Below are 26,442 nucleotides of genomic sequence, written 5' to 3'. Positions count from 1 at the left end.
AGAGTCACACACACAGTCACCGTCACCTCAACACACACACACACATACACATAGATGTCATGTCATGAACAGCAACAACTTATATCTGGGGTGAAAAAAATTAAATATGATCATAATAATCTATAATGTGACGTGAGAAATCCATGCACTTGCTGTATCAGTCTCTACAAACAAAAGCTTCAAGATCATCTGATTAAAAAGAAAGCTTCATCTCACAGGTTTTTTAATCCATCATCCATCCGTCCATCTTATTTATAGTTTAAAACCTAATGTTATGAATATTTTACCCATCCTCACCATTTTGCTCCTTTACTTTACTACTAACTTTAATTTCAGTTGTTTTAGCTTGATTAAAATAAGTTAAAGTTAAATATTTTATAACAACAACAACATATACATACAAATGAGTAAAAATACATAAATGATAATAAATAATATACATCATAATAATATATCCAGTGTTCAGCATATATAAGTACACCCCTCAAAAATCTCTCTTTTAAAATCATATTTTTCATAGGAAGCTATACAATATTATATTTGTGCATATACATTAGATTAGCCAGCACTGAAGCCAAATCTGGAGTTTAGCTAACAAAATAACTTACGATAAAACTAGTACACCCAAATTTATATGTTATAGAAAAATATTAAATACAAATTTAAAAGAAGAGGAAAAATAAAGAAAAGCAAAATATATATATATATAAAAATAAATAAATAAAATAAATTGTTGGAATTTTGTTGGTTGTAATTTTTTTTGCAATATTTTGCTTGAATTTAATATTATTATTTTTCAATTTCAAATTTTTTAAAGGCACCAAAATACATTGCCTATATTTACTGAGAAATGGATAAAAATATAAATTTTCAAAATGGGGTTTACTCAATTATGCTGAGTGCTTTAATACACAAATAATAATAATAATAATAATAATAATAATAATAATAATAATAATAATAATAATAATAATAATAATAATAATAATACATCATAATATTACATCATAATAATATAATATATCAATAATAATAATAATAACAACAACAACAACAACAACAACAACAACAACACTTCATAATAATATAATATAAATAATAACAATAATAATAATAATAATAATAATAACACTTCATAATAATATAATATATAAATAATAATAATAATAATAATAATAATAATAATAATAATACATAATAATAATATAATATATAAATAATAATAATAATAATAATAATAATAATAATAATAACACTTCATAATAATATAATATATAAATAATAATAATAATAATAATAATAATAATAATAACAACACTTCATAATAATATAATATATAAATAATAATAATAATAATAATAATAATAATAATAATAATAATAATAATAATAATAACAACACTTCATAATAATATAATATAAATAATAATAATAATAATAATAATAATAATAATAATAATAATAATAATAATAATAATAATAATATTTACTATTGCAACTTTGCCATTACTAATACAAATTTTATCCATTTAATTTTAGTTAGGTTGATTTAAACTAAACGTAACTTAAACTAAAACAAGTACATATTAAAATGATGAATGAAAGAAAAAATTTATTTTACTGCATTACTCAATTAAGTATGACAAATATAACAAAAGTTTTAGTTATATATATACATATTTGAATATTTTGATTACATTATTCTAAGCATCATTATTACATGTGATTTTAAAACCTTCCCTAACAATAGAGGTTCTATGCTCAAATTACATTTCTTTTACCTCTCCACTGAAAAAAAATGATTAACTTCATTAAATGGATTTAATTTTTTAAGGTAAGTGGTTGTATATTGGCTAAATTTAAGCAAACAAGTTGAACATTACTAAATTTAATTCTTTAAAATTTAGCCCTCCAAAAATGTCAGTGTTGCAGCATGGTGGGTGCACAAAGGTTACTCTCAAAAATGACATCCATCTATTAAAAAAAGAAAAAGAAAAAAGGAAAAAAAAAAAATAAAAATCACCATTTTAAAATATCATGAGATTTATAGAGAAATCAGTTATGTTCTGTTTAAGATCATCTTAGCTGACAGCCGCAGAGTTCAATACATGAGAAAAGCATTAGTTCCATCTGTGGGTCTTACCCCAGTTAACCCCTCTCTGCCATGTGTTACCCATTGACTTCCCACATAATTTAGCACACAATGTTACATATTGCAGCGTAATGCCAGTCATATGTTAACACACAGCACAGGTGCCACTTTCCGCATTGTTTACACATCGCCAAAGCCAAATACACTGCAAGAAACCACCAACTCTGATGATGCAGCTGAGAGCGAATGAGGCATCAGGTTAACCAATGACAGCTTCAATGTAAATAAAGCAAAGCAGCCTGGTAACTGTGCTTTCTTACTGCGCCAACAGTGTTGGAGACAGAAGACTCACCAGTGTGGGTGTGTGTGTGTTTGTGTGTGCATCTACTGTCCCTCTGCTGTTCTGGAGGAGACGGCCTGTTGGATCAACACCCTAAAGCTGAGGCTCAAGGTCCATGTTTGTGACGCCCATCCCAGAAAAGGCTGGCAGGGGGTCGTTCCCTCACATCAACAAAATATGCCCCTTCCCCAGACTGCCACCTGTTCAGGAGCTGTGCGTTCTGAGCCAGATAGTGACAGGGTGAGCAAAGGGGGTGTGGTCAGTCCTTATGCTGTGATGGTATTGGTAAGTTGCAGTGCATCATTAACGCTCCCCAAAGCCGTTTGGCCAATCACAGGGTGCCATCTGGTTTGGTTATGTCTGGTTGGCTCGTTACCATTTAGCAAAGTGTTAGTAGCCACGGTTAGAGATGATTCTCAAAATCTCACTCAAAATGAAACAAAATCGACAGAAATAGTGAATAAAATAAATAATTTGATCGCAAAGTTAATGTGTTAGAAAACCATTTTATCTTTCATTTCAGAAGGCCAACCACAACAATAAGCTCAAAAAACATCAGTTTAGTTGTGATTTAATGATTTCACATCAGGTATAATAAGCAAAAGTCAATTCACAGGTGGAGAATTCAGGGGAATTAATGTTTAGACACAATGTGGACAAAAGGAGAAGATGAAATGTATGGTAGGACTCATTATTTTGTAACTTTTTGGTCATTCTGTTTTGTACTAGATTTGATTGTTTGTCTGCTGGTTAATAAGATGTAAAAATGAGAGTATTTTGTCCTACTATTGTTTATAAGGATATGTTTAAAATATGTTTTTCATGGTAAATAAAAAGCCTGATGTATGGTTTGTTAATTTTTTTGTGATTTGTAATTTTTTATATTTTTATTTACACACACACACATACATATATATATATATATATATATATATATATATATATATAAATAATTTTTATATGTTTTTTAATTTTAATCTGGTTAAACTAAAAAAAGAAAAACATTTCCATTTCAGTTAACTTGAACTTCAGCTTACAAAAATACTTTTATTGTTTTACATTAATTGAAAATAAAATAAAACAAAATAACTATATTAACATTAACTACACAAACATTAACTAATTATAAAAAAATCTTATAAAGCATTTATTAATCATAGTTCAACATTAACTAACGCATTATTAAAATCTAAAGTTTGTTAACATCAGTTAATGCACCCTAAGTTAACACGAACTAACATGAACTAACATTTTTTTTACCTTAACTAACATTAACTAACATTAACAAACATGAATAAATACCATAATAAATGTATTACTCATGGTTTGTTCATGATAATAAATACATTAACGGACTATTATTACTAAGTTACTATTATTAAACTACTAAGTGTTACCAAAAAAAATCTTAAAAATATATACCTCGTGAACAGAAATATCAAATTTATTATATTAAAATAAATGAATGGTCAAAATTCAATAATATTTAATGACCAAAACAAATTTAATTTGAATGAACTATATGACAATTTGTAGATCACTGAAAGATATTTTCTTATTTCTCATTTTTTTTCATTTAAAATTTTAAAAAAGCATAAATATTACGTTTTCTAAATTAAATTAAACAGCAAAATAGTCTAATTTTAGTTAACAAAACTATTTTAGTTTTATGTTTTTCGTTAACAACAACAACATATAATAACAAGCTCACTGTAAATAGCCAAACTGAAATAAATAAATAATTTAATTCCAATGAACAAAGAATATTTTAGTTTGATGAGTTAAGTTAACTATAATACAAATTTCCACAAGCTCATTATACATTTTCTGATTCAATTATTAAAATGCTATAAATCTACAATTTCCTAAAATAAATATTTTTTAAAAATTAAGATTTCAACAAACCATTAAATTAATAAAGACCATTCTGATACCCCTACCATACCCACGCACAAAATCTAATGCAAAGAAAACTACACTACATTTATCTGCATGCAGTTTCAATAGCCTGCAGACACACACACACACACACACACACACACACACTTCACACTGAGGGTGTAAAGAGTAAACAGTGTTTCTGCAGGCCTCCTCACACAGAGACCTCAGACTAGCAGTGGCAAACAGCGACGGTGAGCTCAGCGCAGGCGAAACCAGGAGCCGCTCCAATTCAGACTCGCACGAGAGGCAGAAGAGAGTCATCAAACCCGACCCCACCTGCCTAATGACAGGCTGCTGAACAGAGCGCCGGCGGATGGCAGATACATGCCACCATCAACCCGCAGGCTGACTGATGGGGGAAAAAAAAAAAAAAAAAAAAAAAAACAACCTCGCACTGGCACCCCCATACCAACCATAGAATAAGGATAAATAGAAAATAAGTCTTGGGTCATGCTATTTGTGTTTTGTAATGGTAGTTTCTTCTTAAACACAATGCTTACTATTGGAACTTACTATGTTTTCCACATTCTCAAAAACATTTTAAGGGAAAGAAGCATCAGGAATTATGAAAGCCTAACGATTTGAAGGTGATCTGATATTAATGTTTTATGACTGCATTAATGATAATACAAAGTATTTTTGAAGATAGTATAGTTGTGTTATCATGAATTTAAAAATAAAATAGTTGTTAATGCTCCAGAGAAACACTTAACACACAATAATTTATTGAATTTTTTTGTCCCCAAGTTGTCCCTAAAAAGCACCTTACTTTAAATTGAGTAATTAGAAATTTGTGTAATGGAATAACAATTAACTAAAACTACAAATTATAATAGTAACATTTTTTTGGTAACTGAAATAAAATGAATGCTAACATTTATATTTATTCCTTTAGCGTTTAGATGTTTTTTTATTCAATTAAATGAAAAACTTTAATTGTATCTAGTTTCCAAAAACATCGTCATATTTTTTTTTGAATAAATATTAAATATTAAACTAAATAAACAACAAAAACTAAAAAGAAAAACTGAAATAAAATGTATTTAAAAACTACACAGACATCAACAAAAATAATAAAAATAACACAAACTAAAAAGCCAAACAACATAAAACTAAACGCAACTATAAATAAAAACTATAATCCATCCATCTTGAATTATTAAGTGATGATATTTGTCCTAAAATTAATAATTTGTGATCGGATTTGATGCAATGGTATGAGGAATAAAAACAAGTGATGTTCAGTAGAGAAGTGCAGTGTTCTGGAGGAATGGCAGTGCTGTTGTATACAGAGATGTGCAGGCAGAACAGTGTGTATTCTGCAAACAGCAATTACATATTCATTAGCGAAGACTCAGAGGAGGGCTGTGTCTGGCCTCCCGTGGCCAGTTACCCGCTCACCAGGACTCCACACACACACACACACTCAGACGTTGCCTGGCTACAAACCCACATAGCACTGAGATGCGAACATACGTCTATCTCCCATAAACACACTCACCAAAAATGGACACACACAAACAAAAATAAAGAGCGTACTCTAACAAACACAAGTTGTACTAAGTTGTATGCATGTAAGAAGACATTATAAAAATATAAATAAAAATCACATATAGAGTGACGGAAAACTGAATTATAAAATAAAATGCCACAATATTTGGCGTAAGGGGGGTTGGGGGTGTGGGGTAACCAGCAAAATTGTGCGCAAAATAATAATTACTATACATCACATATCTTTGTAGGTTAAGCTTAAATTCTGCTCTGTCAATCGATTCGGTGTTAAAATGTTGATTAACACTTATTATTAAACCTGATATATTCCTTTAAAACCAGAACATTCAGCCAGTCACTGTTATTTTATTATTTCTGTTGCTCGTGGATCATAAATCTTTACCTAGTTGATACAGTATACTTTTACTCACTCACTTTCTTTCAGCTTATTCCTTGCTTTATCAATGGTCACTACAGGGGAATGAACCGCCAATTACTCTGGCAATTGTTTTACACAAGGGAGTACACGTTCTAGCTGCAACCCAGCACTGATTCTCAGTGCTGAGAAACACCATTATATACAGTTGAAGTCAGAATTATTAGCCCCCCCTTTGAATTTTTTTTTTTTTAAATATATCTCAAATGATGTTTAACGGAGCAAGGAAATTTTCACAGTATGTCGGATAATATTTTTTTCTTCTGGGGAAAGTCTTATTTGATTTATTTTGGCTAGAATAAAAGCAGGTTTAAATTTTTTATGAGCCCTTTTAAGGTCAAAATTATTAGCCCCTTTAAGCTATATTTTTCGACCGTCTACAGAACAAACCATCATAATACAATAACTTGCCTAATTACCCTAACCTGCCTAGTCAACCTAATTAACCTAGTTATGCCTTTAAATGTCACTAAGCTGTATAAAAGTATCTTGAAAAATATCTAGTCAAATATTATTTACTGTCATCATGGCAAAGATCAAATAAATCAGTTATCAGAAATGAGTTATTAAAACTATTATGTTTAGAAATGTGTTGAGAAAATCATCTCTCCGTTAAACAGAAATTGGGGGAAAAATAAACAGGGGGGCTAATAATTCAGGGGGGCTAATAATTCTGACTTCAACTGTATATATATATAAATCACCTAAGACATAAATAGGTATGAGCCAGAAATGATGCCACACAGTATGTAAACAGAAGTAAACAGTGATATGTATAAGCAGTCAGCGTACCGGTGAAGCCCATGAGTGCGCCCTCTCTGGCCTGCTGTCTCAGTCCTTCCACATCCTTATAGTCAATGTAAACAAGGTCGATCGCCTGGAGGCCGAACGCTTTGGTGGTGACCACCACTTTCTGCCGGGCATACAGGAGTTCTTTAGCATCTTTAGTGCGTGTGGCTCCTATAAGTTAAAATAAAAGATCAAGAATAACATTATAAAATTATGAAGAACATTATTGAAAGAATGCACAAGCATATCAACTAATGAAACTAAATCTTTGAACAATATTTGTAGTACAGAATAAAAAAAACGTGCAGAAATAAATAGTGAAATGCAAAGAAAGCAGACCTATACTGGCACAGAAGTCATCTGACCCGAAGACAACTCCGTCATGATGAAAACCTGCCTTTGGCCCAAGATCTCGAAGTGCTTCACACACTGCCTTCAAGAGAAAGAGAAAATAAAAGGGCTGTGCAAATATGTGTGTGTGTGTGTGTGAGAGAGTATGTGTACTTTGGCATTCAATAGAGCCACCCAGTCAGACGACTCTAATTTTCCTCAAACTCCCTTAATCGCTGTCCATGCCTCTGTTCTTGATGTGGTGTTTAGAAATGGAATTGTTTCAGATATTATAAAAGACACACACATGCATGCATGCATACAATTAATGGCCCGTCTTTTGTCCCTGCGGAAGGAGAAATCTAGAAATCTGTGAAGATGGTCCAAGACTGCGACTAACCCTAGAAGCACTACTAGTGAGAGACAGTCTGGAATGTGATATGACCGTGTCAGGCACGGAGCAGATGGAATTTCTTGAATGCTTTTGTCGGGTTCCAAATTAATTTCACTTCTTGCTGTGACTCTGCAATATTTCCCTGTCTTGGCTCTGGGATTCCGTCTAGCCAGCACAACAGAGGGTTTGGGGGAGGGGGAAGAAAAATAATCAAAAGAAAAAAGGAGCTGCATATTTTATATGCAAGCAAAAAACACATGACTTTGGTCATCGTTGTTCTTTTTCTCTTCTTGAAGGGAGCATTTCTATATTTCACAATTATAAATATAAGTTATTATTTACCTTAAAATTCAGCAGACCCACAGCAGTTTCCACAAAGGTGACCAAACGGATGGGTTCCTCAAGCTCTCTGCCTTTTAAGTACAGCTGAAACCTGTCAACAAACTGAAAAGGAGACACAGACAGTCAAAAACAAGACTTTAAATTGCATTTAATCGCACCGTATTACTCAAAAGCCATGCCTAATTAAATTTCAAAACTTCTGATTCAAGAGAATGAAGAAGAAGAAGAAAGTAACGCTGCTTCAAAAAGTTGACAGGATTCACACAGTCTTTGGACAACTCCTGTTTCACAGGGGCCCTCGAGATATACTACAGGTTCCTGTCTGAATTTACAAAGAAAAGAGCGCTGAATATGAAAAGAGAAGGGATGAGATTTGAGCTGTCTGGGAGCGCATTTCATTTCAGTTTTATGCAGAGCCTTGGCTTCCCCTGGCGGACAGACTCGTGAGACTTGCGACGTGTGATACGACACTTCTCCGCGCCATTCATTTTCCCGCTAATATTTGAGCTTACCTAAGAAGGCTTTAAAATGAAGTTTGGTGCTTTGAAGACCAAAGCATTCCGATTTTTTCCAACAGACCAGTTCACAGCTAGCCGTGGACTGCCAGTGGGGTTGCCCAAATTCCAAAATCTATCATCTGGAAACACACAAAAGCTCCCTCTGTCAGATATTTTCTTTTAAAGCCTGTACAAAAAATAAAAGGAGGGGGAGGAGGGAAGGGAAGAGGGGAAAAAAAAAACTCAAAGCAGAAAAGTGTAATTCCCTGTCCCCCCGTTCTGTCTCTCTTTCACACATCGGGGACAGCAGATTAAAATAACCTCAGGTACGTCAAGGCTAGTTTTCCAAATAAAGACTAAAATATCCCACACACACTTGTTTTATTAGCTCAAAGAATATGCCTTCATTGAGGGATTTTTTCTAATGGGGGAATTTTAATCATCTCCCCATTCAATCTCAGTAGGATAAATCATATCTGAGAGATTTGCATAAATATAAACCATCAAAGACTTTTCATCTTCAAAGGGGTTTTCAAGACCCAATAAGCTTTGTACTGTAATCATCTGAGGTCACAACCCTGCAGGAGTAATGCTGCTATGGCAACATAAAAACGCCAACGGCTTAGCATAATATTCCCCTCGAACCGAGAAAAGGGAGGGAGAGGGAAGGGCTTGTTTGGCGGCCCTTCCATTTCCTCACCGTCTCTTTTATCAGATGCCACACTGCCCTCTCTGACGGCCTGATATTTTTGCTTGAAATAATAGCCACTCAGTGGTGAAATTAAGCATTTGTGTAGCCCTCCGTCAAATGGACAAGAAATTACAGGTGTCCTTAAGCTTTGGGCCCTTTCCATATTTACACAGTCTGGAGGGGTTCTCGCCATTGAACCACACTTGTGTGAATGTTAATACCACTCTCAGGTGACAAGCCTTTCTGCTCGCTATGCAGTAGACCACTTGCTAAAACCCACTCTTCAGTCAACAAGTGCTACTGCGGCCCCATTCAGCATGATCCGGATGGGAACGAGGCAGAGATTTCAGGGCGAGGCAGCCGCTAGAGCGAAAAAGGCGGCAAGTGGATAAGTTTCAATTAATTCTCTTCAAAAGAGGGCCAGATTAAATGTTTCCGGCCTGCTGAAGTGCTCATTTCACCGTGTGGTGGTGGTGTGGTGGAGGGGGAGAATTAGGAGCGGACGGGGAGGGACGGGACTCGAGCTGGTTCCTTTCAGGACTCAGTAGTGTGGCGGCCAAAGAATGCGCACGGCTCCGAATCTGTGGGAGAATTGTCTGCGGACAAAAGGAGGAGGGGGGGAGAGTTACGCCTGTTATAGTCCAATAAGCCTTGTCAGTCAAACAAGCACAGAGAGAGAGGATAGAAAGGGAGAGGAGAAGATTTTCACACAAAAGGAAACAAGTAAGTCCATCTTTTAGCTACAAATCAGTCTGGAGGTTCCTCTGCTCATCTACGTGAAAAAGGGGGAAGAAAATAAACAACAGAGGGATTTAGGGTCGGCCGCCGGGATAAGAAGAGGAGAAGGAGGAGAGAGAGATAATCAGGCTTGTAGTGCTACGACTTTGTGTTGTGTGCTGGATTAGACACTCACTGACTGCTCATCACACGCACAGACGCACACACACAGGAAAAAAAAAAGAAGAGATATTTAATGGTGATTATTTTAGTTTAAAAAAACTATATACAGCAAATAATTGGAAAATAGTGCTCAGCTTGGCCATAAAAAGTAGGACTGGGCGATATTTCAAAAACAATTATCACGATATCATGTTTCATATCATTCGATATTGATAATTATTGAATATTTTTAACAATACATTTAGGAATATTAAAAATTTTTAGATTTTTTTTATTTGACCACTTTATTTTAATTTACCAAAATTACTAAGACAAAATAGTTTTAATATTCAAAAATAAAAATATTAAAAACTAAATATCTGACCTCTTTATAATAAAATAAACAATGTTATAGAGACTCTTAAACTTGACAAATAAAATGTTACAAAGTGTGTGCAATTGTAAAGGTAGATCAACATCTGTAAGGTGTCAATAATAATGATACAGTAAAACTCGAACTTTGTCAACAACACAAATTATAATAATCAAATCTGAGCCTTCAAGTAAAGTAACTACCCATCATTATTCAAATACATATTGCAACATTACAAATTGTGAAGTTGAATGACTATATTACCCCTTATGCTAAAAATCTTTCAGATGGGGAGCTAGTGGCTGGGATGCGCAGGAAAAGAAACCAAAAAGCCACTCGGGCGACATCCTTAATTTATTTTTTATTTACAATCTCTCCACTGCTGCTATACGGCACTCATTTTCGCATGTGTTGTTATTCTGACCAGAAGTGACAAGCGCACGCACATAGATTCCTTGACCATTTACAATGGACTTTGCGCTCGCGCTCCTCTGGCGTCTCTCTTAACTAGGCGACCATTAAGCATTTTCTCAAAGTATGACAAATGAACAAACCATTGCTGCAGCGCCGATGCAAGTTTATGGAAAAAAGTAAACAACACTGCAGTGTTTGGGTGCGCTATGTTTGTCTGAGGTAATAAGTCTACCATTATTACTGAAATGTGTATATTCTATAGAAAGTGTGAACCAGATTGGTAAGTTCTACTTGCATGAATCGCGACATGCTCACGGCATTCGGAAAAGTTCAGATGTTTTCAACTAGGTGTGGCTGAAAAATGCACGCGGTTTGTGCAAGCAGCCACATTTTAATAAAGCTATATAGCGCTTCATACTAAAGCTACATCCCTTTTTTTTTAAAATCGATTTTGACAATGGTTTTGGTCAATGAATATCGATACCAATTTTATCACCGCGCCCTAATAAAAAGCTCCATTATGACAAGCAGTTTATTCTTCATACCAGTGTAAAATGCAATATTATAAATGGGCTAAAAACCACATTTTAAAAAAAAATAACAAATCTGGTAAATGGCAACAAGATTCAGTTTGCCGTTTAATTTGTAACTGACTGTCGTAAACATTGATATAATTTACTGATTTAGAAATAAATAAATAAATAAATAAACATAAATATTTGCACACTGTTAAAAATAAAGGTTCTTTGTTGGCATCAATTCATCAAGAGCCTTTATTATTCATTCATTTATTAATTTTCTTTTCGCCTTAGTACCTTTATTAATCTGCGGTCACCACAGCGGAATGAACCGCCAACTTATCCAGCATTTGTTTTATGCAGCGGATGCCCTTCCAGCTGCAACCCATTACTAGGAAACCCATACACACTTATTCACACACACATACACTACGGACAAATTAGTCTACCCAATTCACCTGTACCGCATGTCTTTGGACTGTGGGGGAAACCGGAGCACCTGGAGGAAACCCACGCGAACGCAGGGAGAACGTGCAAACTCCACACAGAAACGCCAACTGACCCAGCCGAGGCCAGAACCAGCAACCTTCTTGCTGTGAGGCGACAGCACTACCTACTGTGCCACTGCGTCGCCCCCTTTATTATTCATATAATGTATATTTATATACATTATACATATGTACAGTGCTTAGCATATATAAGTACACCCCTCACAAATCGATCTTTTAAAGTTCCTATTTTTAATAGGAAGGTATACAATATTATATTAGTGCATATACATTAGATTAGTCAGTACTGAAGCCAAATCTGAAGCTTATCTAACATTTTAAATAATTTTAGTACACCCAAATGCATGTTATAGAAAAATATTAAATACAAATTTTGAAAAAAGAGGGAAAAAAAGAACCAAAAAATTTTATTTTTTTTAATTTTGTTGAAATTTTGCTTAAATTTAATTGTATTATCTTTAAGTTTCTAAATATGTTTCGTGACTAAAATTTTATTTTAATAAATATATGTTTAATAAATCTGATTTGTTTAAATGCACCAAAATACATTGCCTATACTCACTGAGAAATGAGGAAATTTGTTTCTATTGGATGGACAAACAGGAAGTCCTCCCTCAAACTCCTGCTATTGGTTGATGTTATGATGCCCCCCAAAAAACAGACCAATAGGGGCACAGAATAACCTTTACAGGGGTATCAACCTACAAATGGGATACATTGTTTCTACACAAACAGTTTTTGCCAGTAACTACATTTCACAAATATACTGCAGCAACAAAAATGACATTGACTACTGTACACATACAGAAACTCTCGTCAATTTTGGCTCTCGAAAATCAAGTAAGAAAACGTTTCTAAACTGTCCAATAATCAGAGCTGTGAAAGATAGCAAAAAGAAGAGAAAGAAGAAGAGCGAAACACCCACTCCTTTCATGTTTGTCTCACGCCACTTTCAAAGCAGTGGGCCCATGTCAGGTCAGTGCTACATGACTTCCTCTCTGCTCACAATCTCCCGTATCCTGCTGCGGCTATGAGCTCGACCGTGTGCAAAGCATGTGGAGAGCATGTTCTAACCCCCACCACATATGTGTGCAGTTTTTTTTATACCGCATTCACACACTGTATTATTCAATCTGACATGCAGTATCTGTAGAGGTTGTATTGATTTTTGAGTGACTAAGTGGGTAGTGAAAGGCTGAATGGCAGATGAATTTACTTTTGAGAAAACTCTGAAAATGGGGTTATTTGTGAGGTAAAATAGCTTTTTGGAATTAATGCCATGCAACAATGACAGTAAGGTTTGAAAAATAAAGTGCATCATTTTATCTTTGATACACGGGTTAAAATTGCATAAAAACAAGCGTGAAACAGCTTCAGTCTTCTATATATTTATTGAAAATTAGATTGTGAATTTGTCCAGTGAAAAAAAATGATAAAAAGCCAAAAAACAAACAAACTATTATACATTTTTTGACAATTATTATACATAATTTAAAGACGCCATCAAAACTGTTATTCAGTGAAATAATGGGATATATGCAAAAGGACTTTTCTTTTTCAGTAAGCTTCTGGTGAACTGTCATGCCATTACAAAATTGCTGCATTTAAGATCTGGCTTCATTAAAAAGCTTCACTGCCTAATATTAACCATATAAAGCGAGTCCCAGAGTGAACAAAAAGCACTGCATTAAATTCCACTGTTCTGCGCCATTTCTTTAAAAAAAGGACATTTATTTTACCATAGTATTTCCAATAAAGTTTCAGCACTCGTCTGCTGATCCTGACAGCACCAAAGTCCCTTTAAGATAAGTCATTTCACTCGGTGGCCATCTTTGAAACGCCTCTTGGGCAGTCTGCTTGGGCATTCTGTCTGAATGGGGAAACATCAAATTCTGCAAAACTGTTTGCCAAGCTTATGATTACATTACATATTTGGAATCACCAATAAAAATAAACATCAACTGTCTCATAAGTTTCGTTCTAAACGTCCGAATCAAACTAAATCAGCATATTTTCAGGTTGTCCAAACTAATGCGCATTCACACTTAAAAGCAATGAAGACACAACACCAAGCTCACTTATGGCCATTCTACACATTATCATCCTCTGGATAATGATCATCTGATCGCGATGCTCTTCTGTAGTAATTCACAACTTGGTTTTAGTGGCAAATCTCCTTCAGAAATGACAGAGACTCTTTATTTACAAGTTTTTGGGTGTTTGAGAAGGTACTGTCATGTGATGTGTGTTTGACAGTACTGACTGTACCTCACGTTCGTTTTATACAGATTACAAAACCAAAACACTTTTGTTTTTAAGTGCACTTGGTTCATTTAAAAGTACAGACTTCAAGCTTTATGTGGATATATTTTTTATGTCTGTAAGGCAAGTATTCGCAAAGATTCCAGTGTGTTTGTTGACCACCAAACTGTCGTGAAAACACACGTCTGCTCCGAGCTTTTCCCTCAGAGAAAGTCAGTCTATAGTAATTGCTGATTGGCTACTGTACTAGTAAGCGGGGCTTCATTCGCCACATTGACCGTTACACTTTTCCCCATTTAAAACTATACAAGTGCCATGTCTTGTGTATTCTATAGTTTTTGACAGCGCTTGCATATAAACGTCTTTCATCTTGTTTTATTCCTGAGAAACTAAATGAATGCTTAAGTCTATTTAACTCATTACTTTTTAATTATATTACAATATCAATGCTACAAAATCAACCTTACAAAATTTAAAATGGTTGCATGAACCTTTCATCTGAGGTTTATCGGTGGCTAAAAACACTAGCTGTGAATATACCCCATAGTGGTCGCCAACCTTTTTTTTTTTTTTTTAGTAAAGAGCCATTTCAGTTTTTTTTTCATGCACAACTCAAAAATAAACAAATATGAAGCATCACATATTTACCAAGTATATGAACGAAGGACAATTTATACTTTTTTTTCTATTTTTGTGAATGTTGTTTGAATTTATGTCTGTGTGGTTGCCATAGTTGTTTGCCCTTTATTGGTATTGCATGTGTTCAAGCTTATCCACAGCAGCCACGGGATAGTGACTAGTTTCGAGGTTTACCGTAGTTTGGAAAGATCAAGGTGTTAAAACCGCAGATGTCATTTAATTATTTTAATTATTTAGCCAGACATGTTTACTGTTCCGAAATATTATAAATGTTTCCTAAAATAAAATATATAGTGTTCAATGGGGGAAATAGTTTTTTTTCTAAGACATTTAAAAAGAACTTATTTTAGAGTAGTAATCACAACACAGTAAAACCGTGATATTTTTATCCAAGGTTATGATACCGTCAGAAACTTATACCGGCTCAAGTATAAGTCCACAGCGCCACAAACACATATTGATCAAAACGTCCTTTAATTGTAAATAGGGATGTCCTGATCAGGTTTGTTTGTCCTCGAGCCCAAGTTATTTGATTTTGAGTATCTATCGATACTAAAACCTGATCCGATCCTTCTATAATACATGAAAAAGTAATAAAGATGAGCGAAGAAGCAGATCCAGGATGATCCTTATATTTATTTAATTCCCCTTATTTTAAGATTCAACAACTCTGTTAACAAACAGAGCATTTCTGTGAGGTAGCTTGAACAATCAAGTAATAAATAACATAAATTCTTCACTTTTGGAATTTAGTGCAACAGTAAATATAAAAAAAAAAATCTAACATAAAAACAAATAGCACCTCAATTTAAAATACCCGGCAAGCAATCCCAAGTTTGCATATCTCACAGTTTTCTATGGCAATGTTGTCATCATCAACTTTATAATACCTCCAGACTGAAGACATACTCACGATTTCCACTTTAAGCTGCTTCCGTGTTCTACTTTGTTGCAGAGATGCTATTGGGTTAAATGCCGGCAAAGTGATGTCATGCCACACATGTTGCTGTTTTTGTGTGAAGTCAAGGGGTCTAACTCTGTGCCACCGCATAACATGCATATATATTTGAGTCCTGATCGGGAGGTAATGTCCGATTCCGATCAAGACTGAAACCACGTGATCGGGCCCAATTTCTAATCATGTGATCGGATCTGGACATCCCTAATTGTAAACTGAGTTCTTATTTATTATGCTGTAAAACATACAAGGAAATAGTAGGGAATTGTAATTGTATTTTCAATAGGAAACTGATTTCTAGTGACATATTATTAAAGGCAGACAGCTGGAGAGCCACATATTTTTGGTCAAGCCATAGGTAACCACTGCCGTATATATTATATATAACAAAAAAAGACACAAACATTATTGGAAATTTATCAAAACTGTCTATATTTATGTCTATATTATATTTATATTAAAGTCTATATCTATATATTTTTATCATTTCATTTTTATATTTCTATAATTTTCCTTGGGGCCAATTCTGTTTATTTGAAGAGAGATAGAGAGAGAGAGAGAGAGAGAGAGAGAGAGAGAAAGAGAGAGAGAGAGAGAGAGAGAGAGAGAGAGAGAGAGAGAGAGAGAGAGAGAGAGAGAGAGAGAGAGAGAGAGAGAGAGAGAGAGAGAGAGAGAGAGAGAGAGAGAAAGAGAGAAATGCACACCTGTCAGCAATTAACAAGGGAAGAAACATTGAATGGCCCAGGAAATATACGAGCACTAATTAAAACCACTAGTTAAAAACTTCCTGCTTCTAGCCTAAACTAACTGTGAGCGACAGACCAGGGGCCCCTGCATCTCTCAGCCTCCCTCCCTCCCTTCATCTACCTAGTTAAGACATTGTGGCTTCTTTCAGGTCTTTTCAGTGGTCACGCAGAGTAGCTGAATACTGCAGATTTGGGCTGGGTTGGCTGGTTGGGGGAAATGAGCTGGAGGGATTTGGGGGCTGGTGTATTGGCTGCAACTGGGGGCCACCAGGGGCCTCCTGGGGCCGACCGGCAGAGGAAACTCTGCTTTGATGGACGAACAGACGTCTACAAGAATCCACAACACCTCCTTTAACACACACACACACACACACACAGAGGGGTAATCAGGAAAAAAGCAGCATTTGTGGCTTTTAGTCTATGTCTGGAAGTCTATGTCTTATGTCTGGAATCTTTGCATCAATCTAAATTCTAGTCACAGACTTACTGACAAAACCATCTTTATAATAATGTGATTTATGAGTAGCTAAAATGTACATCAACACTTCTGCCTTAAATTGCCAACATCATGGTAGGTTTATTGAGGCCCTGTGTTTCCAGAGCAAAGAAGTATTTTGTGACATCTGCCTTGTGAAGCTAGTTTCATAATGTCATGGTTTTCTTGAGCTGCTGCCAAGATATACAGCCTCAGTTCTCCCCGGGATCAAGTCCTCTGTACAGACTAATAGAAAAGATTGTTATTATTGCTTTGAAAAGACCTGTGGTCTCATCTTACCCTGCAAGTTCAGAAGGGTGTTGTGTTCTTTACAAAAGATGGAAAATGCGAGAGCACATCAGAGGTATTTTTAGATTCTCATTTTTCACATTAAACAGGGTATAGTCTTCAATTTGTGGGATAGAATTATCATGAATGTCACATTAACTGTAATCTAACCACAATCATATGGAAACATATGAGTCTTCAGAGTAGAATCCAGCGTTTGCTAAATGTACTGAAAATATTTTATATGGAAAAATGTGCATAAGTTATGGAGTTGCATTTTGTAACACTTTTGAAAAAAAATGTATTGAGCACCAAGGCTGCACTTGCTTAGTAAGAAATACAGTAAATATTAATAAAATGTAGCAGTTTTCCACTTTACAGGAACTACAAGAAAGTATGTGTGATTCAATGATCTGATATACTCACAGTAAAATTATTTTTCTGTTTATTCATTTTTGTAGTTAAATCCCTTCATTTTCTGTAGCATTTTACTGATAACAAACACCTAGATCCTGCTCAGAATGACGTTTAGATGAAAATGAAACACATGTTGCATGCTTTCCTCTCAATAAAGCACCAAAATGACAGCAATGAGAAAGCAACAGTTTAGAAAGCACCTGATCAAAGTGAAGTGGGTTTGTTTGAACCCGCTCTTTAACTCATTAAAATTAGGATACAAAATATGCTACTATAACACAGTATATTTGAGAGTGTAGACTATATACAGTTGAAGACAGAATTATTAGCCCCCCTGAATTATTACAGCCTTTGTTTATTTTTTCCCCAATTTCTGTTTAACGGAGAGAAGATTTTTTCAACACTTTCCTAAACGTAATAGTTTTAATAACTCATTTTCTAATAACTAATTTATTTTATCTATGCCATGATGACAGTAAATAATATTTGACTAGATATTTTTCAAGACACTTTTATACAGCGTAAAGTTACATTTAAATGTATAACTAGGTTAATTAGGTTAACTAGAAAGGTTAGGGTAATTAGGCAAGTTATTGTATAACGATGGTTTGTTCTGTAGACTTGAAAAAAATATATAGCTTAAAGGGGCTAGTAATTTTTATCTTAAAATGGTTCTAAATTAAAAACTGCTTTTATTCTAGCCGAAAATAAAACAAATAAGACTTTCTTCAGAAGAAAAAAATATTATCAGACTTACTGTGCAAATGTCTTTGCTCTGTTGAACATCATTTGGGCAAATGTTTGAAAAAAAATGAAAAAAATTCAAAGAGGGCTAATAATTCTGACTTCCACTGTAAGTCTGGCCTGTTGAGTGTTCAGATTACACTCTCTCTCTCTCTCTCTCTCTCTCTCTCTCTCTCTCTCTCTCTCTCTCTATATATATATATATATATTTCTTTGCATGACTCATTGACATTGCAGTACAGAGTGGCTCTTTTGGCATTATCTTGAATGTGGTTAAAATTCATTTCATGTCCCACTGAATGAGAATTTAAGTATAAATATCACATCTAGATTATTTGTTCACATAAAAATGAATTATAAGTGCACCTTGTCACTTGTAGCTTCTATTGTTTTAGTTAATGTCAGACTCTATGTTTGATAAATAAAATCTCTCTTTTTTCCATATCAGAGGAGGATGTTCAGTTGCAGTAACACATTTAGCAAACATTAACACAGACAACCTTAATAGAAGCTTTCTGAAATATGACAACATTCAGATACCATTTACCAAATCTGTTTGTGATGTTAAAACAAATTCATGTTTTATTCGAACAGTTTGCTTAGTTATTTTGTTTAGTTTGAATAGTTTTTTTTACTGGGGTTAGCATTAAGTGCATAAGTATTAAGCACTTCTTTTTATTATTTCATGAAACCTCCACTATATGTGGATGCATTTATGTTCAATGAATAGCTTCTGAAAAAAAAAGCACAAAAAATTACAAAAAGTAAATTTTCAGGTGAACTGTCATAATTCCTTCACTCACCCACTGCACCTCTCCTGTGTCCTCCAACTTTGGCAGCATGAGAGCTGTGGGCAGAACCTCCGACTGCAGAATAACCTCCATGTCGGCTTCAGCCAGGCCACTGGACACAGAGTTCACCCGTACACACTTCTCCGTACGTCCCAGATCCAGCTCTGCCAGCATCTTTGGGATGGTTCCTCGAGCTGCATCCTTTAAAAACAAAATGAAGAAAGAAAAAAAATTAAAGATAGATAAAATTAAATAAATAATTAAATAAATAAAAATAAATGAAATTTAATAAATAAATAATAAAGTAATAAAATAAACAAATAATAAAATAAAATAAAATAAAATAAATAAGTAAATATATAAAAATAAATAAATAAAAGTAAATAAATAAATAAATAAATAATAAAATAAAATAAATAAATAAATAATAAAGTAATAAAATAAACAAATAATAAAATAAATAAGTAAAAATATTTTTAAAAAATCTATAAATAAACGTAAAATAAATAAAAATAAATAAATAAGTAAATAAATAAATCAGAATCATTCTGTTACACAATCTGGACTCTCTTTGTTTAAAAAAATGACAAGGCTGTTGTATATCACCAAACATGCAAAAACACAGCCAAATCAGGTGGCTATAGCACTAAATGAAAGGGTGACATACATGCTTATGCAGCATTCAGTGATAAAAAAAAAAACACATTGAGATTGTAAAAGAAAAATCTGAATTATTTTGTTACACAATCTGGACTCTCTATTTCAATGAAAAGACAAGGCCGATGAATATGATCAAAAATGCAAAAAAAAAAGCAAAAACAGGTGTGAGAGTTTAGCATTTGCTTTTGGTCAATGATTTGTGTTTATCTGATAAATTGGTGTAAATGTTATGCCAAGTATGGAAAGCTACAACCAATAAAAACTCAACATGGGCCATATCCGTTTGAACTGGCCATCGGTGCACTTGTAAAAAGATAAAGATGCATGAGTTTGGACGAGCGGAGGTTATGTGAATTTACAGGGGAAATGCTGGTTGGCGCCTGGGATTACGGTGCGGAGAAACATCTAGCGAGAGGGATCAGCCTACAGATCCAGCAAAGGCCATAAAGTGAAAAGCCCTGCACAACATTGCTTCCACACAAACACATGACCAGAGGAAGTGGAGGGAGGAAGAATCAACGTTAAAGCCAAGTTTCAGGGCTAAACTGTGACACAGCAGCACACGCCAGGAGATTCAAACCAGATGCAGCTCAAGAAGACTGAATGTAGATGGGAGGGAAAGGGCCCAAAGATGAGGTTTCCATTGGTCTGAATACGACAGTCCATGTGAAGGGAAATGTGGTCTCAGTTAAGCAGGAGGAGGAAACAGTAGCTCAGGAGTTGTCAAGTTAGATCAGAGGATGGATGAGAAAGGCCAAGAGGCTCAGGGGTTAATGCAGCTTGAATAAGAAACTCCTCAGCCAAAGTCATCTTCACACCATCCACACAAAGAGCCACATCTAGGGTTATTGCTAACCAGTGACTGTTGAACTTCAACCTAGACCAAAATGCCCACATAATGGCCTAAATGCATGACATTCACATTAGATGATGAGAGATGATGAAAAAAGGAATTGACAAATAAACATGAATGTGTGTTCTGGGCTAACATTAACAGGTTATAGTTTTAATTGAATATGATTAAGTTTATACTTATTATTCAAAATGTATTTTTATATCATTTATACCTATTATATAAAATAGACTTTTTTTTAAATAAATAATTTTAGTGCAAAAATAATCATCCAAGAATAAGATACTAACTAGCAAACTAACTATTTTCTGTTAGTGTTGATGGACCTCAGTATTACATTTGATACTATTGATCATAATATTCTTCTAGATTGATTTAACTTAAACTGAATTTACCAGTTTGTATCAGTTAATGCAGAGGCATCATACAGATCAAAACTACACTGTGGGATTTCACAAGGCTCATCTCTTGGTCACTTACAGTTTACATTATATGTTATCATTTGACAATATCTTAATTTTAACACCCAGTGTTATGTCAACTCTATATATCCATGATCATATATATATATATCAGATATAACATGATCATTTCTAAAAAGTCACAAAATTATCTAACAAACTTCAGCTGATTCAAGATGCAGCTGCTAAACACTTTCTAGAACTAAGAAATATGATCATATTAGTCCGGCTCTGTCAGCATTGCTTTGGCTCCCTATTCAGGGTATACGCAGAAACCCTAAAAGTAATTTCAATATCTTTTTAAGACTTTGTAAAGACCTTCTCGCTGTATTTTAAGACCTCATCGCCACTTCGAGTTCTAATCAGTAACAAACCTTTAACTTCATAAACAGTTGTTAATAAACAGTTGTAGTTAAATAAATCAATGGAGCAAAACCATGCAACAGAAGTCAGATAAGCTCGCAAGAAACAAAGCTTGAAAGAATAAATTATGCGGCTGTTTTCAGTGCTTCAGCCACTGTTTAAACTCGTCTTTCTCCAACCAGGAGTACGCAAACTTACATTTTACCATTTTGCCGTCTGTTTCACTCTATGGTTTCGCTACATGTGGAGAGTGTCGCATTACCTGAACGCGTTTGTCGCAAATTATGTGGCATTACCCAAACAGAGGAGCTTGGCCTGACATGCCATGGCCCGAATCAATTGCGTGGATCGAGCACGCTGGAAATTAAATATATAATTATGCTTTTTTTGGAGTCAGACACTTTGGACAACGCTTGAACAAAATTTAAGACCTCGAAAAAATGTGATTAAGACTTTTTAATAACTTTTAAAGGCCTTAATTTTCTTATAATTGATTTATCAACTTTTAATACTATACTCTGCTATTAAACATCAGATACATTTTAAAATCTTATTGACTACCACCAAAGCCCCGAATAGCCTTCTGCATTACAGCCCCTCAATGCTCAATTAATTCTATATAATTTATAAATCCTAGAATATCAAAATCGACTGTAGGCAGTAAATCATTCTCATATCTGGTGCCTAAATTGTAGCCTGCAATAGACTTCTTAGTACAGTTCAGAAGGTAGACACACTCTGTCAGTTTAAAACTAGACTAAAGACACATCTCTTTGCATTAGCATACACCTTAAACCTATTTGAAACTTTGAAATCCAAATCCTCTAAAGGATTTTTAGGCTGCATTAACCTGTAACCAGATTGAGAAACACCTCCCAGTAAAACACTGTAATTTGAATGGCATCTACACTCATGTTACCCTGTCTGTTTCAGTGGAGTTTCACTTCAGTGGATCGGCCTTCAACAGTGACATTTGCAATACATTGAGCTGACTAAACTGAACTGAACTTCAACAGTGACATTAATATTAAATATTATCTGAAGAAGTTTCAATTTACTAGAATTACAAAAGCATTCTACACTACTCTCCTTTCTGCCTGAATATCTGGAATTTCTTCATCTAAGTGAAGCTACTTTGACACAATCTACATCGTAAAAGCGCTATATAAATAAAGATAATTTAAATTTGCTTTTAATTTATTATGGGCTAAATTTCACACATTATTTTTGGATGAAATTTATTTATTTTAAAATTATTTATTTTTGTATATAACACAACCATAATAACACTACTATTACTACTACTACTACTACTACTAGTTTGGACCATAAATCACAGGCGATCTGCATAAAATAACAACGTCAACCATTTTAATGAATGCGTGTACAAACCACAAGCTGTAAAGTCTTCTATATGATATCTGAAGCCTTGCAGATATACTAACAAAACACTTTAAAACTAACTCGCAGTCTAGACACTCGCGTCTAAACTAACATTGTGCTCCTCAACTTACAGTTTACTGAACAGCAAACTGTACACAGAAGGATCTTCAATAGGAAGTCATGTGTATGCTTAAATCCTATAATATATTTGGAGACCACAGCGGTAATATTAGGAGGGCCTGACGGATTTACGAAGCCATAACTCAGCCTTCGTAAAGCTGTTCCATGGTGGATCCAGTTTGAATCCTCCAGTATAATCCAACACTGATCCAGTGTCTTAGACTCTGTCAAACCACTGAGCTTTATATGGCTGGTATCACGTTCACTCTTGAACAAAAACATGAGGCTTTAAGTAACAAATCAACATCAAAAAAGCACCTATATCAAGTCAAAAGACACAAGCTTAGCTAGAAATCAGTCTGAAATAACTGCTGAATTGTGTAAGGCTATATCAAACTTTCATGCCACACGATTCTCTGCTTTTTATCAGCACATTTTGCTTTGAAGTGATATTCCCGACAGCAAAACATTTGAATTTCTATCAGTGGCAAGGGCTCGCTAACTCATCTCCTCTATCAGAAAACTGACAGAAAGAACATTCTCAAGAAGATCTCAGGCTCCTGAGGGGACCCAGCCATTCCGAGCTGGAATAAAAGTACTTTGAAAACTGAAATATTTTACATTAATGGAAGCCCGTCCTACCAGTTGCTTCAAAAAAACCTTCCCCAATCACCCAGCATCCCACAGAGTGACCAGGAGAATTGCAGGTTTGAGGGATCTTTGATTCCTTCCATCAAGCCCATCATTAAAGCTTAACACGGTATCATGACAGCACGTCCGCAAAACACTCAAAACAAAGAGCAGACTTTAAAGTTGCTAGATGCTGACTTCTTATTTTAAAAATGCCAGATTCTTCGCATTTGTAGAGAATTTGGATTCCAACTGTGCAATACGACAAGAAATAGATCTGTGTTTGGATAATTCAATGCCTAATAAAAACGTCTGAAAAACGTGTGGTTTGTGTGATGTGAAATGTATAATGAATTATTTATATTTTTTCATTTTTATTAAAAGCTCTGTTAACACCTGGTATTAAGTTGCCTTTTTTTGATACGACCATGCTTAATACAAGTATAAATGGTGTTTAATGTTCAAAATGGTAACATTTTGTCCACTTTTGACCACTTTCAGAGGCAGCCAAAATAAGAAATTGATCTGATTGATTTTACAGACCATGTTGAGAGAAGTAAACGATAACAATGGTCCTAATGCATTCCCTGTCTTACATTTTAAATTTCCATTGCTTCAAAGAATCCAAAAAGGTCCACATGTTCATAAATAATGTAATGGGAGCTGTTTTGACATTGAGATATAATTCAATTGCTTCTTGTTATAGTTATGACATAGTTTGCCAACAAGCAGTAAATGTCCATGGGCCATTTACATCGGCACATTGAAATGGTCTATAGCGCAAATTTTCATAGTGTAAACTATATAGTATAAATGTATTTGGTCGAACTGCTGAACTGCAACCAGTCCAGATTCTAACCCCCCAAATGCTTTCAGGTTCATAAATAAAATGAACAAGCTTATTTTGCCATATTAGATAGAAAGATAAAAAGAAAGATTAGGAAGCAGTAAAAAGTGGACAAGAGACAGATTGAAACAGGAATATGTATCCTTCATCTACTGCTGATCTGTTCAGCTATACTCACCGGCCACTTAATTAGGTACACCTTACTAGTATGGGTTTGGACCCACTTTTGCCTTCAGAACTACCTTAATCCTTTGTGGCATAGATTCAACATGGTACTGGAAATATTCCTCAGAGACTTTGGTGATTCATGATGCGAATCTCCCGTTCCACCACATCCCAAAGGTGCTAAATTGTATTCAGTTCTGGTGACTGAGGAGGCTATTTAAGTACAGTGAACTCATTGTCATGTTCAAGAAATCCGTCTGAGATGATTCACGCTTTATGACATGGTGCGTTATCCTGCTGGAAGTAGCCAACAGAAGATGGGTAAACTGTGGTCATAAAGAGATGGACATGGTCAGCAATAATACTCCAGTAGGCTTTGGCATTGACATGATGCTCAATTGATCTTCTGCTGCTGTAGCCCATTTGCCTCAAGGTTCGACGTTTAGTGCATTCAGAGATGCTCTTCTGTATACCTTGAATGTGGTTATTTGAGTTACAGTTGCCTTTCTATCATCTTAAACCAGTCTGGACATTCCGCTCTGACCTCTGGCATCAACAAGGCATTTGTGCCCTCAGAACTGCCAATCACTGGATATTTTCTATTTTTCAGACCATTCTCAGTAAACCCTAGAGATGGTTGTGCGTGAAAAATGCCACTAGATTAGCGGTTTCTGAAAAACTCAGACCAGCTCGTCTGGCACCAACAACCATGCCACATTCAAAGTCACTTAAATCACCTTACTTCTCCATTCTGATGCTCCGGTTGAACTGCAGCAGATTGTCTTGACCATGTCTACAAGCCTAATGTCATTGAGTTGCTGCCAGGTGATTGGCTGATTAGAAATTTGAGTTAACGATCAGTTGGACAGGTGTACCTAATAAAGTGGCCGGTGAGTGTAAATCACACATAATGAAAACACTATGAAACACTAAATTATTTTTGTCCTGAAACTGCACATCTTGAATATCCAGTGCAAAATGGGGAAAAGTAATAAACGTGAGCTCCCATTTAACATTTCTCTTTCTTTAATTAGATTTTTCTAGATTTTCTTCTTGAAACCACTATTTCAAAAGAGAGCTGTAACTACAGTATGTGAGGGGTGGGTGACTTTGATTCCCTAGATGTGTAATATAAGCAAATAATGTCTCTTGGACAAGGTCTGACAGGTGACGCACTGGGCATCTGGAGATCTATTCCAGATGAATGACTAACAGATCCTGCATCTGATTCCGCATTTGTCCGGTTCCGCATGAGAGGGAAGCCAGTCCCTTCAGGCTCACTGCTCAAAAACCGCCACTTCTCTTCAAACTGTGAGGCTGAAGAATGATCTGTTACGCCTTCAGATCGATGCTCAGGCAGCTCACATTTTACCGACTGCCTCTGCCAATCAAAACAGACGGCTGTAATTTGACAATGAAAGAGACACAAAATGCACTCTTTTCTTCAAAACTCAGCGTTTTGCGATATGTTGGGCTGCACTGGGCGCCCCGGCACCAAGATGATAGAGGGGTTACGGTAACAGAGTGTTCAGATGGGACCTCAGGCCACATGCAACATCTGCCATTCACAGCTAACTATGGATGCTTACTGTTCATGAGAGCTAT

At 34.9% G+C, this 26,442-nt stretch overlaps 1 protein-coding gene across 1 annotated transcript in view; it reads right to left on the bottom strand.

The window, feature by feature from the left end:
* Positions 1 to 26,442, bottom strand: part of clybl (citrate lyase beta like) — a 100,849-nt gene that overhangs the window by 3,101 nt on the left and 71,306 nt on the right. The window contains exons 3-6 of the mRNA XM_056465450.1: positions 19,368 to 19,556; positions 8,155 to 8,256; positions 7,428 to 7,521; positions 7,092 to 7,259 (exon numbers count right to left, since the gene is read on the bottom strand). Of these exons, the coding sequence (XP_056321425.1) occupies positions 7,092 to 7,259; positions 7,428 to 7,521; positions 8,155 to 8,256; positions 19,368 to 19,556 (553 nt within the window). The remainder of the gene's footprint in view (positions 1 to 7,091; positions 7,260 to 7,427; positions 7,522 to 8,154; positions 8,257 to 19,367; positions 19,557 to 26,442) is intronic.

This window comes from Danio aesculapii, chromosome 9, assembly GCF_903798145.1.
Source record: "Danio aesculapii chromosome 9, fDanAes4.1, whole genome shotgun sequence".
NCBI lineage: Eukaryota > Metazoa > Chordata > Actinopteri > Cypriniformes > Danionidae > Danio > Danio aesculapii.
The sequence above is the reverse complement of the archived record's forward strand: the minus strand, read 5'-3'. Positions and strand labels throughout refer to the sequence as shown.